The sequence below is a fragment of the Pangasianodon hypophthalmus genome, chromosome 5 (genome assembly GCF_027358585.1).
Source record: "Pangasianodon hypophthalmus isolate fPanHyp1 chromosome 5, fPanHyp1.pri, whole genome shotgun sequence".
In the NCBI taxonomy this organism is placed as follows: Eukaryota; Metazoa; Chordata; class Actinopteri; order Siluriformes; family Pangasiidae; genus Pangasianodon; species Pangasianodon hypophthalmus.
The window spans coordinates 11,265,650-11,283,848 of NC_069714.1; the positions used below are offsets into that span (position 1 = coordinate 11,265,650).

At 39.5% G+C, this 18,199-nt stretch overlaps 1 protein-coding gene across 1 annotated transcript in view; it reads left to right on the top strand.

The window, feature by feature from the left end:
• igsf3 (immunoglobulin superfamily, member 3) overlaps positions 1-18,199 on the top strand; it is a 119,123-nt gene that overhangs the window by 95,706 nt on the left and 5,218 nt on the right. The window contains 2 exon segments of the mRNA XM_053233990.1: positions 14,700-15,110; positions 17,684-18,100. Of these exon segments, the coding sequence (XP_053089965.1) occupies positions 14,700-15,110; positions 17,684-18,100 (828 nt within the window).

Consider the following 18,199-nt stretch of genomic DNA (forward strand, 5'->3'; position numbering starts at 1 on the left):
TATATTTGTTCTGTCTCTTCCTCAATTACTAATTTTATTACGATAATTTATTTTTTATTGCCCATTATTTTATGTTGTATGTGTGTGTTTATATATTTTAGGAACACCTAAAAATTTATATATTTTATTAGGAACACCTAATAAAAACATCAGCCCATCATGTGGTAGCAGCTCAATGCAAGAAATCAAACAATGCAGATACAGGTCAAGAGCTCCAGTTAATTTTCACATCAAACATCAGAATGAAGAAAAAATGTGATCCCTGTGACTTTAACCATGGCATGGTTGTTGGTGCCAGATGGGTTGGTTCGAGTATTTCAGAAACTGCTGATCTCACACACTACAGTCTCTAGAGTTGGTACAAAAACAGAATGGTACAAAAACAAACAAAAAAATCCTGTGAGCAGATCTGTGGGTGGAAAGAGAGGTCAGAGGAAAATGGTCAGATTGGTTCGATATATACATACACAGTGTACATTGCACACACACACACACACACACACACACACACACATATATATGAATATATATATATATATATATGTATATGTATATATATATGTGTGTATATTTGTGTGTGTGTGTGTGTATGCATGCTGTCATGAACTTTGACAATATAAAGGTCAGTCTTGCACTGCATCTATTCCAAAGAAAGATTGAAAGCAAGAAAGCCAACCTGAACAATGTTGGAATGTAGCAACTCTACTGTACGTGGAAATGTACATATTGAGGTGTCAGCTGCGAGGCTATGGTCCTTTGAAAATTCCTCTTGTGAGAACTTCTCTAATGTTCATCTCTGTTGGTGTAGCTTCCTGTTTAACTGGTGGTTGTCTGGGGAAATCTAGTCAGACATTGCTGCAGCTGAATTCTGGAAAACACCCAAAAAAAAAAAAAAAAGGGGGGGGGATTTGACAATAATTGAGTTTTCTACCAATAATATACTTTGACAACTCTATTTTAAGAAAACAAATATATTTTACTAAAATGATATTGAAATGTTTTTGTTTAAGCTATTTTACATCCTTGCCTTTGTTGTCTGGAAGGATTACGTCAAGTCAAAGAGTCCAGTTAGTAATAAATGTAATAAATGCAGCCAGTCTGCATAAAGATGTCTAAAGCCTTGCTAGCTAAATTTGCTTTTCTCAAGTCTTTGGAGAGTTACATGCCATAGTGAAACACATATAAGCCTAGTCAATTCAGTTTGTGCTCAGATACCAGATGTCAAAATGTCCTCAAAACAGGGAAGGGCGAAGAAATATTTGAATAAGAAGAAATTTAGCCAACAGAACTGACTGAATTAATCATAATTATACATATAATCCTATTTCAGTGCTGATGTAAGTGCAGAAAGAGACCAGTTGAGTGAAGAGATGATAAGGCTTGTGTTTAAATGCCATGAGTGACTTACCCCAGGGGATGAGACAGAAACTGATGTGGATGATGTTGATAATCAAAGTGATAACTGTTTTCCCAATGTAAATTCTTTACAGTTTGTCAGTAATTCTTTTTTTAATCCATAAGGAGATTAGGTTATAAATGTAGAGGTAGGCAATTTGTCTTTCAGTGGAATTGGAATGGAATATTTTTTAAATGCAGTTTGCTCCATTTTCAACTTGGAGGTAGCCAGAATAGTTCTGGTTGAGATCGATGCTGAAATAATACATGCAAATTAGACACCAATTTCAGGAAAAATTTTAGTTTTCGGAGCTACAGCTATATATTATAAAATGCCAAAATTTGCTCATGTGTGGGGTTTTCCCTGATCACCACACATTTACAGTGAAAAAGTAACTACTGTATCTTCATTACAGTAATTCATCAGTAAATGATGGAGATATATTATGCCAAAGCCAAATACTGGCTTCTCAGAAAGGACCCCCAAGTTTGTGTGATCCCTCTGACCTCTCTTTAAAGTGAACCTACATCTCTCTCTGGTTTACTTGTTAATTGTTTCTAAATTTCAAGTCTGTCAGACTTTCTTACTTCTCCTGCCATAATTGGTCTTGAGTAGATCCAGAGTTTGTTTTTTAAGCCTATTAATTTATGTGTTACAAACCAAACGAGCAGATTTAATTATTTACTGAGGTATGAAAAGTGTGGTGATTAAGAATGCAGCAGAGTTTGAAATCTAATCATGTAATGAGTTAGCGACACGCTTAAAGAGCTGCACATTTCAGTGCTTAAATTCAGTGCTGCTGTCATAGAAGAGCTCCTTGCAAGCATTTGTGGGTGTAGGAGTGTAGTGACTGGCTGTGCACTTGTTGCTGCATTCTCAGCACTGCTGATGTGTTTAGTGACAGGTAGTGGTCTGTTAAGCACAACTATTTCTCATTGCCCTCATGATGGCTGCCATCGATCAGCTGCGCCTCTCTGAAGTGAGTTTATCATCACAGCCTCTTCAAAGGCATTAAACTGAGCAGCTTCCATCAGTGTTATTGACACAAAAGAATCTGTCTGTCTCTTTTCTTCTTTATATCTCCCTCACCAGTAAGAAAAGTACATGCAGTATGTGCATGTGCTCCTCTTATTGTGGAATAAGAGCTATGTTTGTAATATATTTGTCACATGGTTTTGCTGTAATTTGCCATGGAAAGAATATAGGATCTCTGATTGGAGAATTGTCTAAAAAAGCACATCTTTATAGAAGATGCTTTTCACACAAGCTGCAGCTAAGAACGGCCACACAAGTCAAATGAATTTCCACAGCAGATGTATCCAAACTGGGTGCAAATTTGTGGTTCACATATTCTACACTTTTCATAGGTTAGTGCAAATTTACCACAAAATCCTCAAAGACCATGATAATCTGTTGTAGCACTAGGTTCGAAGCAATATGTAAACATATTAGCTAAGATTTGGATAAATATGACTTATGTTTGAACAATTTCTAAGGTTCACTTGGTTTATAATTAGATGATTGTCAGAAGATTATGAATAGCACAATTTAATGATTATTCTGATAGGTCATTCTCCCTGGCCGCCTGACACAAGCAGATTTTGTGTCTGAACTATTTTTTTTTTATTGATAACCCAACACAAAGTAGGTTCAATAAACAATAAAAAAGGGGGGGGGGGGGGGGGGGGGGGTAACCTCTTTATCGACTTGGTGAGTAGCTATGTTTAAACATAATGCACTTTATGGTAGTGCAAATTGCTGTGATGCTGTAACTACAGCACAGGCTATCCGTTCTGAATCCCACCAGCTGCTGAAATACACAAATCACCCAGGAACATGTAGGTATGTGGAAAAACGATGATGAAACCGAGCAAAATAAATTACAGCACAAAACTGTCGTTTGACTCTCCAGCTATAAGTAACACTCACCTCAGGGTTAGAGTCAAATAATACTTGTGAAGTCTTGACAGAACACCACATCGCATAGCCTAAAGGTTCACTAATGTCTTGCTGACTCTGAGGGCGAAAACACAATGTGCTACATTAGAAACTGTCTTAGATGTCAATAATGAACGTGTACTCATTCGTCTCCCTTTGTCTGCATTAACGCACTTAACTAGCTCGCCATACAGTATTACCTGACATTAGATACCACTTTTTTAGCCTATTCTATTCAAGTTCTGACATTAGCAATCTGAGCCAAAACATAAGACTGGACAGCACATGGAAGCTTTTACTTTCTCAGTGTGATAGCTAATGAATTTATGATTTGTCCATCCCTGTAAACTATCACAGAATGTAAATCATCACAAAAATCTAAGACCTGTGAACTAGAACAAAATAAGTCATATATGTTTTTTGTTTGTGTTTTTTTTTTTTTTCTTCATGGCACATGAAAGTGGAAAATATCAAATCTTCTACACAGCCGAAGCTGGTGTGAACACACATTTATTATTAGGGAGTGTTGATTTGAAGCGCACAGAAGTGACACATTTTCCATTTCTTGTGTGAAACAAGGGTAAGGCCTTCATCGTAGAACAATCCAGAACAGCGCTGCAGAATTAGAAATGATAAGATGCCTTCTGTATATGATGTTCTCCATCACTGCACATTCCTCTTCACACTTCACATTAACTTAGCTTATCTCCTCAAGAGTGATGGAGGTAACTCAAATAGACATGATTTCATTAGAAATGTGGTGTGACCGTGTGCTCTCACTTTCTGTCTTTCCCTTCCTCTAGCTTTTGCTCTCATTGAGTACCATTGTAAGAAGCACAGCACAATGACTTTTATCTGAATTTTGTAGCAGGCATCACAGCTTACACTATAGTTTCTCTTTCTAAATATGAATATTACCATTTGTCTTCCTATCTCCCTATTATATTTGAGGGTTTTACGGTATATAAGAAATGTAATAACAGTATACACATGTTCAATTCTCCAGCTCTCAGAGGAAGTTCCCTGCATCCTCCATCTCTGTGACAGAATCTAATATCTGTAGTAATAATGCTGGATCTGCCCTAATGGAGCCATCTGCAGCCTCAGATTAATGATGAGCTCAGGAATGGGATATTAACATTTTCTCATTAGTGTCTTTTCTCTGGGATACAAAGTGATTCTGAGACAAAAGCAGGGAGACAAATGAAATGCAACCGGAATAAAATGTGCCCTACATGCGCTCTACAGAGTCGATGCAGGTCGCCTAGACACACTCGGTTACATGCATTCAGATATGAAGCAAATACTATCTACCCATAGTAGACTTACAAAAATACTACAACACATCCTACATCTGCACACACAGTGTGACGGCTTTGATATCCCAACCCTGCCAAATGCCTGTATCTCAACACAACGGCTTCCTGACCTTATTGCCAGCTTGTTAAGAATTGCTTCCAGGGATTCTAGCAGGCATATACACATACACATAAACACTACTTCTCCCCTCAAAAGTGTTTGTTATATTGTAGAGTTGATTGCTTAATCAGAGGTGCTCCAGCTGCTGAGGTAAATGGAGCTACAGAGCATGCTCTCCTCCTAGCATGAATTAAAATGAGTTGTTCATAGCCAACCATTAATCAGTCACCACTGGATAAACCAGCCACTCTGTCACTAATAGCGTGCGTGTGTGTGTTCACCTTCATTATGTAAGGAATAAAATATGAAGGGGCATGCTGTTATATGAAAATAATCAATGACCGTTGGATGGATGCAGCCTGACGCAAAGTGGAGTTGCTGTTACCACCCCAAAGTTGATTCTTTTCCAATAATGGCATGTCCTGAAGTGCTCTATTCCTCTTGTATCACAGCAGTTTTCCAGCAACTACAATTTTTATTGATTAATCAACAACACATTGTACATTTTAACTGTTTATTGTTACATTTAATGTTGTTTTAAACGCAACAGTTCCTGTTCTCACTTACGGTATAAGCAGCTATAAACAGATGCTCCCTCACCAACCAGTGTTTTTATTCCTCTTTGTTGAAGTTAATAAGACAAAAAAAGCGGCTTGTCATGTTAAAGAGAGTCCTGCAAAATCCTCTATCCTGAAGACTCTCTCATGGTGTAAACTTACTGAACATTACAAAAGTGCTGACATTGGAGACTCCTTCCATAAATATTAAACAAATGTCTTCTTGCTGAAAGCATCATGATATCAAATATGATGCATTTTTTCTTTAAGTAACCACTTTTGTTAAATCCATTTACTATTAGTCATAGATTATATGGAGTGTCCACCATACAAGTCACTCTGAATGAGTTACTATAGACACAATATGGTTTTAGAATGAAGGCTTTAATATGTGAATGCCCTGTGAAAATTAATCTCCTTCTGACCAGTTTTGATAATTCAGTAACACTGTGGTATAAAGACACATTTTACAGCTTTTTTACTAGAAATCTTTGTTCTGTTCTAACATATTATTGGCTTTTTTACAAATCTGAAGAGTGTGTGGCTCTCACAGACAAAACAAAGTGTTGCTCTCCAGCTACTAATTAAGTGTTAATTAAAATTAATCAATAACGGTGTGTGTCCTTCTCTCTCTTGTGTGCTGCGAGGCATTCTCTCATTAATATAGTCCTGCCCCGTGCTTCTGTTAAGTGTCTTGTACATAAATACATCCTGGCAGTGACTGATCCAAGCACTCGACTCCTGTCATACCCAATGGGCAGCAGGCAGCCAGCCTGGCTCCTCATAATTCTCAGTCAGGGATTGAGAGTTTCAGCATGACAGCTGCTATCTTCCTGTCTCCTGCAAATGGAACTCAGCTGTCCGTCATCATTAAGAGTGAAGTCCTTGACTACAACACTGCAGCCTGCCTCAGGGCATCACAGTCTTATAAGCCATGCCCTTCTCTCTGCCTTTAACTTTTTCGCTTTCTTACTCTCCACACTGTCCTCCTCTTCTGTCTCTTTCTCTATCACTCTCACTCCCACTCTCACTTGGCTCCTTACTCATTCCTTGCCAAAAGGATCTAGGTTACTTTAACCAGGTCATGTTTCCACTGTAGTATCCAGATGGAGCCTTTTCCCCCAATGGCCTGAATAGAAAGCGAGCGCCTCAAGGCCATCTGAGGAGCTAATGAAGCTGTTTGACTTTTGATGTGTTAGAAATATGATGACACTTGTGTGGCCATTTTTAATGGCAGTGTGATATGACCAACAGTTTGCCTTTAGGCAGTGTCACTATAGTCTCTCTCCAGGAAGTGCCTAATTTAATCACCGGTGCTTTGTCTGACACCTTATTTTCCATCCGGCTGCTAAGGCAATAGACCTTGCAGTCTGACATTCACAGAAACATGGTGGAAGATAGATGACGTATGGTTCTAAAGCATTCACTTGGAAAATCATTTCATAAAAACTCAGTGATTAATTGTCTCTATGGAGATGCTCAAGGTTAGCCCTGAGCACCACAGAGTCCTCCTTAACCTACACACACACTTCACATTCATGGCATCTGCTAACTCATGCTGCTCCCTTCTTTCTTTATTAGCATTTTTATCTTGAAATGATGATTTATGCAAATAACTCAACCTTTAAATGACTCTTTTTATCACTAGGTCAACAACTATGCATAGAATCAGGTAAATATTTTTGTCTATCAGTATTTCATACTACTAATTTGTCAACTTTACTCTTTTCCTTCCTTTGTAGAAATTCCTCCATGTTAGTTTTGTACAATGGTGTTTAAGAGATATTGACTCGCCCCCATTCTCTTCAGTATCTTACTTCTTTTATTATTTGTCAAAGTCTCTCCTTCTTTTCTTTTTTATTTTGCCTCAGAACATTTCTATTGAATTCACAGAGTATGTATGTTTACGTGTAGCTCTTTTCCACCAGAAAAGGCAGGGTACGGGTATAGCAAGGTACAGTATGTACAGTTACTAAACCAGAACTATGTGTACTACGCTTGAACACTTGTGCCTGTTTCACATCACATAGTGGCAACCATGAAAGTAGAAGGAATTCTCTAGAGTGTGTGGGTTGGTGATTTGTAATAGGAAAGACTAGCAAAACAAAAATTGAAACATGAAAATGGTGGATTTTAGTGGCTCTGGAAAGAAATTAAATCTTATTATCAGTGTCAGGAAGTGACAGTAAAATAATATGAAACATTACATTTTTAATTTAATTGAGATATTGCCATTTTAAGCTGCCAGAAATTATAGTTTAAAGGAGAAATGTCTTTGACAGATGCTTATTTCACTATTATTGAAGGTTGCTATGCTGTACTGTCCATTTCTAACCACAGACATGAGGATGGTACTGTGACGACTTTGTTTGACCAATCAGTGATCTACACTATTTGTAGCTTCGCCTCTATGTCTCGATTCAGCATACCTGATTCCTGGAAATGTAACCAAATTCAAGGCTCACTCGACATTAGAAATATTGAATTCAAAATATGAATTTGCTACTGTGCTCTGCTGCACTGTCTGGTGGAAAAATACTATTAGTGTGAAGGGCCATGCATGGGTGTGCATGTTGATGAGACTTTCTATACCATTCCACAGATTGAAAGAATGACTATAAATGGCTTTTGTGTCTGTTGATGACTACACATCCAAGCCATACTATCTCATTCCACAAATAGATCACATAGGCCTCATTATGCACTGTGTCTTCCAGCAGTATGAATCATTTCCAGAGCTCCCCTGACCTGACAGAGTCCCTTTCTTTCTTTGTCATAGAGAATGAGCACACTCGCAGTGGTTTCCGGGGCAAGCGGAATGGAAGAGGACACTCGTCAGTGGATGGAGAACAGAAGTGTGTGTGAGGGGGATCATTTCCAGACTCCCTGACCGAGCATAAATCCACATAATTACCCCAGTCTTAATTACATTGTAGAAGAAGCCTGGAAAATGGCTGCCGACACAAAAGAATCAAAAGATTTATTGGAATCATAAGCATAGACATAAGCTGTCCATTCTGCTGCTGTAGTACATGGGGCAGGAGGTCCAGTGCAACATTCCTCACTCATCACCAACAGGATTGGCTGTAAATCTACCGTCTTGATAAGTCCCCCTGCTGCAGAAGTGGATTTGACCAGCTGAAGCAAAGCTTTTCTGTGGAGAATTATTTCAAGTCCTTGGGCTTACTCATTGCCATATGGGTTAACAGCTAAAAGGACTCAGATGTGGAGCTCTAAGTTGACCATCTTTCTTGGTGGTGGTGTGATTGTGGGGTGATGGTTTTCAGGATTCTCATCTTCATTCCATGTTTACTTCTCTGGTCATATTTGCCACCTTCCTCCCCATCTTTTGAACTGCTTTTCTCCGTTCTCCTTTTCCATACTTGCTACCACGTTTGTCCATGGTAGAGATGGTCACTTCTTTGTGGGCTCAATTTACTAACCCTTTTAATCTGTAACTCTCGCTCTGCATGCCTGTACTTCATTCAACTTACCTCTGAAATGGGAAGTCGGAACTCTGTCATTTTTGACATCCATGCATTCGAGCTACAAAGTGGGGAATAAAGCATGGACGTCTCCGTGTTCATCTTTTGTTGTCAACAAGCTAGCCAGCTAACTATGATGAGTGATGAATATACTTCCTCATAACGGTGAGCTGTACAGTCAGTGTTATAGATTTAACAAGCTAATATATCTGTATGTTGATTTGATCTGAAGCAAATACTTGTAAACACAGTACAACTCATTTGAAGGTAAGAGGTGCTACTTCTGTTTACTGTTTATGCTGTGAGCAGCCATGTTGATTTGACGTCATTTGCTGAACTCGGGGTTGAGGAGACTGTCCCAAGTAATTACGAGTTAAAGGGCCTTTTTCTTTGGTTTTTCCTATTTGTGGGTTGGAAAGTACGAGTTACGACCTTTAATCAAATGCAGCATTGTTCCTTTCCCTTTTATTACTCTTTCCTTGGTCTTACCTCTCCTGTCTTCCTTGACTCTGAAGTTTCTTTGGCTCTTCCATTGCTCCAGTACTGAACCACCTGCAGCTGTCAACGTTCCTGACAAATCCGTTTACAACAAATTTGTAGGAATACAGAGAAGAGAATACACAGAAGGCACTCCGTTTACCAGCACACCCTAACCATTGCAGCAGCAAAGTAAAAGATTGCTTCAAACTGATGAATATTCATGAAGTAGAATATGATTAGATCATCAGTGACTGGCTGTCCTAAGAACCTCTTCATCTGTCTATCTGGCGATTAACTTGTTCTGTCCTAATGACTGTAGTAGACTAATAATTTTGTGCTTTTGAAAGATTGCCATTTTAATAATGGCATAGAAAGCACTGTGAAAAGCATGGATCTCGCATGTATTTTAGTGTTGCATATTTTTCATTAAGTACAGTATGTGACAGGATCTTTTCAGAGCAACTTGAAGCTGAGAAAAATAGCCGAGTTAGCAAAGATTCCTACTGCTTAAGAAAATGTGCATATATTTTCACTGAAGACTTCAGAATGACCCACAAAGTGTTTGCATTCATAATTTGGCTTGAAAAAGTCAGTTTTGTTCTATGTTTACATGACCAGAATTAACAGAAATAAACTCATTTTCTATTCATTAATCTTGAGAAAAAAGCTGTTTTATCTGGGAACATTGTGCTTGTAACATTTTCAGTCAGTAAACTAAATGAAAAGCAGCTTTATCTCGGCAGAGCACCGCGGTTGGCAATTAAGCAGAGCTAACGACAAATTGGACGCACTCAGAAGGGGTAGAATCTTGCTGTCTAACACAGGCTCTTAGAAAATCACAAATGCACTCTAATCATTCCCAGTGTTTGCGTTTTCCACCACCCCCTCCCATCTGTCAGAGTTGCTTCACACCAGCTCTCATCACACACTGTGCTTTCTGAATATGCTGCTTGATTTGATTCATTTTTGACCAGCTTCCCATGCTATGCTTGTTCTTGCTCCTGCTTTTTTAATCATATTATTGATTTCGTGCATTGTGTCATCGACTGAAAAGAAATGCTGTGCAATTTCTTCAGAGAGTTTAGACTGTGGTTTAATTAACTTACTTAATCATGCCTAGTAAAGCTATGGAAGGTTGTGTAAGTGTTTAATTAGGTCTTTTGTGACTGGGAGCCACAGTGAAGCCTCCCTCAGGTATTCGCACCACGCCCTGTGTTGTCAAGGGAAACACGGTAACCCTGGAAACTAGAAGATGATGGAGCACCACCACTATTTATACTCAAGGATTTACACAATTAATATCTCTACACTCATATCCCTTTGGGATGTAGTTAAAGCAATAAGGCCACCTGAGGAAGTAAAGAGAAAAAAGGCACAGAATACCCCTCCCCCCCAATTCTTGCTATACTATGTGGCTGAAAGTATGTCTTTATAAAGTATGTCCAGATTTAGTTCCCCCTTTACTGTTATAATAACCTCCACTCTTTTGAGCAGGATTTCCACTAGATTTTGGAGAATTTAGCAGTGTAGATTTGCCCATTCAGCCAGGCACTGATGTCGGGTGAGGAGGCCTGGGGCTCAGTCAGTGTTCCAGTTCATCCCAAAGGTGTTGATTAGGGTTGAGGTCAGGGCTCTGTGCAGGCCACTTGAGTTCTTCCACACCAACCTCAGCAAACCATACGAGTGTGAAGGTCAAGTGTCCAGAAACTTTTGGCCATACAGTGTACATTTTTGCCTATTAAGCTCTCACTCATGAGAAAACTATAATAAGGCTGAGATGGTTTGATGAAAAATGAGTCACCGGCCCCTGATGACTCCTGACATTTTTGTGGTTCACCTGCCATTAATTTTGACTGGTCTCCTGTAACATACTCCCCCCCTCCATCTCTCTCTCTCTCTCTCTCTCTCTCTGTATCTATGGTGACTGGCTATAATTATTGCTGTCAGCATGTGTTGGCACATGCCTAATAAAATAGAGGCAGATGTATGATTGCTGATTAAAACTGAGGTTTATATGCAAAGCACATATTCCCACCGGAATAACTCTGCATATTTATGCCCCAAACAATCAACTCTGTGGAGGCACACTTGTGTCCCACACAGACTTGATCCGATTAACAATGCTGTCTGGAAACTCTTAATGGACAGTACCGCTTATTGTGGTCAGTTAGCAATAGCTGTCAAGCAATGTTAGTAATAGACATGAAATCTGATTTATGTGTTTATTTTGATAACAAATATAATAAAGTATGCAAATCACATCAACTCGATTTTTAAACAGTAATCATCTATCATCTCCCTACTAGGTCAATCAGCAATGGCTACTGGACATTGATTAATATTACACAAGCTTACTTTCACACTGATTCCGCTGTAAGAAATCTATCCTAATCCATTTTCCTTGTCCACAATTATGTCCTAATGATTAAAGTCTTTGTAGGAAATTAGACCTTTCTTCAAAAGCAACTTTATCTTTAATAAACTAGAGAGGTAGTGCTTGAACCACTGTCACTCAGCAGTGGGGGTTAATGGGTTTCTTCATATTGTGTTTGATTTGGGATGTAGAAAAAAAGGAGGAAACATAGCCCAGATTTCAAGAGTGCAAAACCACTTCCATAGCTCACTGTAAAAATGTCCTGGGTGGTGTGATATGACCATATATTTTAAAATTGCCTTTAGTTATTTTGTGTTATAAATAGGGCTTTAATTTACATTTTTTTAATATATATATGGCTGAGATATTCATCTAAAACAACTTACAGTTCAGCTATGTATTGAAGGTTAGGGGTCTTGCTCAAGGGCTCAACATTAGCAGCTTGGTGATTCTGGGATTTGAGGTCTTCTGGTCAGTAACACAAACCACTGAGCTGCTCCCTCTTCTGTATCAGCTATTGAGGAAATAATGCACAGTAGTATCTTAGCTATCTTATTAATCTGCCCTTCTATATAAAGAGTACAATTCACCTCACCACTCCTTCCAAAGCATTTTCTCCTTTGTTGGCCTGTGACCTCAAGATTTGTGGCAGTGATTCACTGCATATAGGGCACCAGCTATTCATTGACATTTCATGTTCTTTTATTTTAAATCTGTTTAAATGTGATTTGACAAATGTTTTTATATGCGATGATGCATTGGAAATTGGGGTTAACATGATTGAACTTGCTTAAAGCGAGTATAACAAGGTTGCTTAATAGTTCTAGATTCACACAAAATCAACTTAGGGTGGACAGATCAAATATTCACGAGCTCACATACTGGTCAAGTGAAAGCATCAATGTTAAAAAGTGGTAGCTAATAATATAATAATTTATGGTGAGCTAGTTAGCTAGTTAAGTTGCATTAATACATACTCTCTCTGCATGGTGTGCTATCAGGGGAGTTACATGACTGTTTTGTGCTGGACTTTATTTTGAATGTTTTCATCAGTATTTCCATAAACTGTATGTTCCTTCTTAAAAGGTCATCTGTCATACATACATGTCATATATACTTGCTGATGTGTGTAGTGCAGAAAGCGGTGTGATTCTGAATGAGCAGCATATGCTATAGTTACAGAATCCAGATGCATTGCATATTATTTTTTAAACATACATACCAAATGAAAAAAGATTGTTTTGCAAAAGTCAGTAAGAGGTGTTTTTTATTCTTTTTCTTTTTTCTTTTCTTTTTTTTTTTTTTTTGTTGTTAAACCTACTTGTCCACTGAGCAATAACAAATAAATATAATAATAGCCCAGACACTAAATCTGCTAGGCTTGGACACCTGGGCTTGTGATTTGTCTACCCCTGAAACCTCCTTTCCCATTATATTCTGTTTATACCTTGTGTCAGTTTTGTTGGCTGTTGATGATTGAATGGTGAGGCCAAGTCATTGCTGGCCAAAGGTGCTGTTTAATATGAGCTTGCATGCTGAATTTGTGGCACAAACTCTATGCTGGTGATGAGCAAAAGGCTTACAAACCAGCCTCTCTTCTAATTTAATATTATTAGCTACACACTCTAAATTAGAAAGGAAATCCTTGGGAGTTGCTTTGGTAAGTGGCAATTCAGTCTGGTAGCTTTTCCATTCTGGGACATTTTGGCAAATGACTGAAAGCTTACCAGGTGTTTCCAGAGTGCATTTCCCTGTGCAATGGCTTTCAAGCACATGAAACAGTGTTCTTAATGTGGGACAAAGCAACGATGACTTTTTTTCCCAAGAATGCTTTTGACATCTGAGAAGCTCAGCAAGATTTAGAGATATGTGCACACATTGACTAAACTTAGTTCAGCCTCATTATTCTTAGAAAGTAATACTACTGAGATGTGGTCTTTATTTTTGGCAGCTTTACAATTATATAGTTACAATCTTTGATTGTAACTGCAGTCAAAGATATGCCACAGGGATGCTTTTATATATTTTATATATAATATATTCAGTTGTTTTTACACACACACACACACACTCACACACACATATATGAGAGCATATATATATATAAATAATTGCTTTTATCATTAATTATTCCATCTTATTTCAGCTGTAATTCATATGTCAACTTTTGAGAATAGTTACATACACTGAAGCCTCTCAGTGAGTGACAGTGAGCTTCAGTTCAGAGTAAAGCTCATGCATGTTTGGAATTTGGGTCTTGAGCAGCGTATGGTGATTTAGAGGTGACTTTGCTGAGGGCAGAGAGTTTGGCCTGTATGTTAGAAGCATGAGGATGTGTGGTGCTGCTCTTGTGCTGTAAAGATGCTGTACGCTTTAGGCTAAAGCTCTGTCCATCACTGTAACTGCAGTCAAAGATGTGCTACAGGGATTATGGCTCCAAAGTGTCAGTGGAAAATTGGATTTTTCGCAAAGAATCACTAAAGCATGAAAAAGAGAGAAAATGTTAAGTTTTGCAGCTGACCCTTAATCCCATCAAGTGTGCGTGTGTGTGCGCACATGTGCATGTGTATGAGCGTGCTCATGGGCCCCGATGTTTTTAGTAGGAGAACGCTGACTGTGTGATGTAAGACCATATGCTTAGTGTGTATTTGGAAGGCTGCTTGGCCTGCATATGCCAGTATAACAAGATATGCACATGCAGGACATCTGCTCCTGTTTCTACTAAGTTTAGATTTGTGTCACTAATTTGGTGAATGTAGACATTTAGGCACATGTGCTTCTCTGTGTGAATGTGAGTATGCTGCTTACTTAAGAATGTTATTATCCATGCTGCTGGCTTTTCTAAATCCTCTCATGGTGTGAAATAGCAGGCAGTGTCTGTGGCAGTCACACCTGACGCGCCTGTACGTAATCCAATCTAAGCAGCGTAGAAGCCGGCAGGCCTGCTTTTCCTAAGAGCGTCCTCTGACATCTTATTGCTTCTTCTATCCTCTCCGGTCCTGTACATCTATTTCATGTTTTAAACCATCTCTCTGTTTGCCTCTTTCCAGTGAGCAAGCTACGCATGCATAAGGTCAACCAGAGCCTGCAATTTGTGGAAGACAGCCGTGTGCGCCTCAACTGCTCCGTTGCATCCCAGACGAGTGCCGAGTCCCAGCATGCCGTGCTGTGGTATGCACGGAAGGGCGCGGCAACTGAGCCTGATGAGCTGCTGTTGAAGATTGAGCGCACTGGGGCGTTTGAATATGGTGCATATGCTGAGGAGGAGCGCCTGCGCAGCCGTGTGCAGTGCGAACGCCTCTCGCCCAGCCTCTATGGCCTCACACTGCACCGTGCTGAGACCAGCGACTCCGGAACCTACTACTGCCTAGTGGAGGAGTGGCTCACTGATCCCGATGGAGCGTGGTACCGCCTGGCCCGTGACTCCTCTGGCTTCACACATGTAGTGATCAAGCAACCGGGTAAGACTGAGGGAGACACAGAAAGGCTTCTAATGTACAATGACAGCTAGAAAATATTTTCTACCTTTTATTAGGCTAATGAATGGCCACTTTTCATGTTGGCATACATCCACATGTAGAGGCCGCCATGTGGTGGCCACACACAACTGCTTCTTTAGGGTACCGTAAAAACTAGAAAATATTTTCCACATATTATAAGGCTAATGAATGGGTGGTTTTCATGTTGGCATCCATCCAATCATTAGCCCAGCGCTATCTTAGGGTGGTATTTGTCATCCACAATCACCAGTAGGTTTGTGTTTCATTCCCATGGGTTTCCACAGCCATCTGCCTTCCCTGGCACAGAGAGGATTAGAGGGAATGTGGCCTGACATCATCCTTCCCCAGAGGCTGATGTGGCGATCAGCCACACATACAGGCTGAATCATTCATCAGGGTGTTTGAGAAACAGAAAGCGAGACCCCTCAAAGGCATACATGCATCAGCTGTCACAGGGCAACTTCCCATTTGAGGCTCACACCCTAAGGACACTCACCCAGTCTATTGAGAAGACAATACAGAGTAGACTTCCTGTAATGAGTAGGCAGTAAGTAGCAGAGACACCTGCACAAGGACAACAGGAGGAATTTTGAGCACCTTAGGGTCCCCAGATCTACTCAGGGCCCTTGAACTCAGCCCTACCTCCCTGCTTTAAAGGTACCTTCTTTTACCACCATCCACTGCCCCCAATGTCACCCCAACCCCACACAGATGAGACACTTTGTACATTACTGCCCTACACAAAGGTTGGCGCATCCCTGCTGATCCAGCACACTGCTGTTCTGGCCATTTAGCATCTGCCTCACCAAAACTTGGCAAGGCCAAAGGGAAATGCATTAAAACACCACAGATGTCATTTCCACCCACCTCACACCACCACCACTTTTTTAAAATCTAGTTTATCCAGTTAGACATCCATGTCCCACAGAGATATATGGCAATGGTATATGGCAGAGGCCGTGCTCAGCCAACAAAAGCACTTAGCAAGTTCTGGGAAGACACACACCTTCATGGTCTGATTGCTACCATATTGAAGGTGAAAAGTCCAAGAAATTTGCTTTAAAAATATTTCAAAACTGTCAAGCAGGAAAAGTGACAACATTTATCATGAATTGTTCCATGTGTTGACTCTTAGTTTTCAGTGCGTAGAAACACGGAATATAATCTTTTTGGGATTGATATATATAATTAAACAATGTAGTGTTTATTAATACTACTGGGTCATGTAAAAAAATTATTTAGCTACTTACATGCGATTTGATTCAAAATAGCTTTGCTACTTGCAGTGGCATAGTGCATGCCAGAGCGTGTTTCTTACGTAATTGATAATGAATTTTGTTGCAAATTATTTTTATTATGGAATTTTAACTACTTTGTTGTTGATTAGTTGTTGCAGCCATAATCATTTTAATTTCTTCATGTAGGACAACTGTAAAACTAACAATTGTCACGCTAATTTTTAATTATCTTGTTTATATTAGTTATTTACAGTATACAGTTCTGCTTTGTTTAAAATGGAAAGTAAATAATGTTTCAATAGTGTCTTAAATTGATTTTATATGATGAAACTGTATGGAAACTACAGTGACAGTAATGCCGTGTTTGCATTAATGCGTTTTCATGTATGAGGTTGTCCAGCTGACTCCCGACTCGCTGGTGCTCTTACTGACAAATTAACAATAAGTCATGAATTTGGGAACCCTTGCTCCACCTGGTACTTAATTTGATATTCTGCAACACAAATGTGTTTAGGAAGATTGTTGCAGCTTGCACTGTTTAACCTCCATTTCAGCACCATGCCTCAGGAAACACCTCTGCTGACTGAGGAATTTGGTTATTATCAAGCAACACATCCTGGAGCTCACATTTCCCTAATATACATCTAAATATGTGCTGAAAACGCTAACCTAATTTCCCCTGGGATAAGGGGAACATCTCATTATATTGCATGGCATGCTGGGAAAGCTTCCTGAATGGTCTTTAAAAAAACTGATAGATTAAAAGGTCACCCGATCCTTTATGTTCTGCATTAATCCCACATCTTTCTGCTTTATCATTATGTTCATGGAGAAAAGAAGCATGATGTTATTTTTAGTCTTATCACAACTTTGATGCTATGAGAGAAACCTGTGATTTCTTTTTTTTTTTTTTATCTAATGAGTGTTAATGCACTGTCTCAACAGGCACTGGTGTACTACACCAACCCAGACAATTCTGACACCTTTAAGTGTGGAATCCTGTATTAAATAACCTTTGCATCCAGTGATATTAGCGTGATATTTTTATAAGTACATGGTCCTTACTTGTCAGTGACATATTTGGTAACACATTTTTTAATCAGTTATCAGTAATCACCACCGATTTCAGCCTTCTCACAGTATCTAGGAATCACCTAAAAAGAAAACGTGAATCAAATTTCAAAGTCAGACTAGTGCGCTTTTTTTCTGTGAATATGTGATTACTGTCTTTTATTCCAAGTTCTTTTAGATGTGAAGTCTGAAGTTAATTTCCCACTCTCTGTCTTTTCACAATAGCCGTCAAATTGCAGGTGGAGGAGACCGAGTCGAACATCACAGTGTCTGAATATGGATCACTCCGGTTGGGCTGCAGCATATCCTCTCAGTCCTCCAAAGACTCTCGCTTCTCTGTGTCATGGTATGTGTCCCGCTCAGAGAGAGAGGGCGAACGGGAGTGTGTGTTCTCTATTGGCCATGACTCTGTGTTCGGCAATGGGAACTGCAGTCCGATGGAGGAGCCAGGCCACAACTCTCGACTGCAGTTTGAGCGCACTACCTCAGATGTCTACAGCCTGACCATTCAAAAGGCACGTCCAGGAGATGCAGGAAAATATTACTGTCATGTAGAGGAGTGGCTTCTGAACCCACGCAATGCCTGGTATCGCCTCACCACAAACAATTCTGGTGCTACCATCGTTAATGTTCTTGAGAAAGGTATGCCTAGTACTTATGTACTCAGTAAGTTACAGCACAGTCTACTTTTCTTTCTTATGTCTAATAAATATTGTTTTTGCCCCAGAGTCAAATCAAATT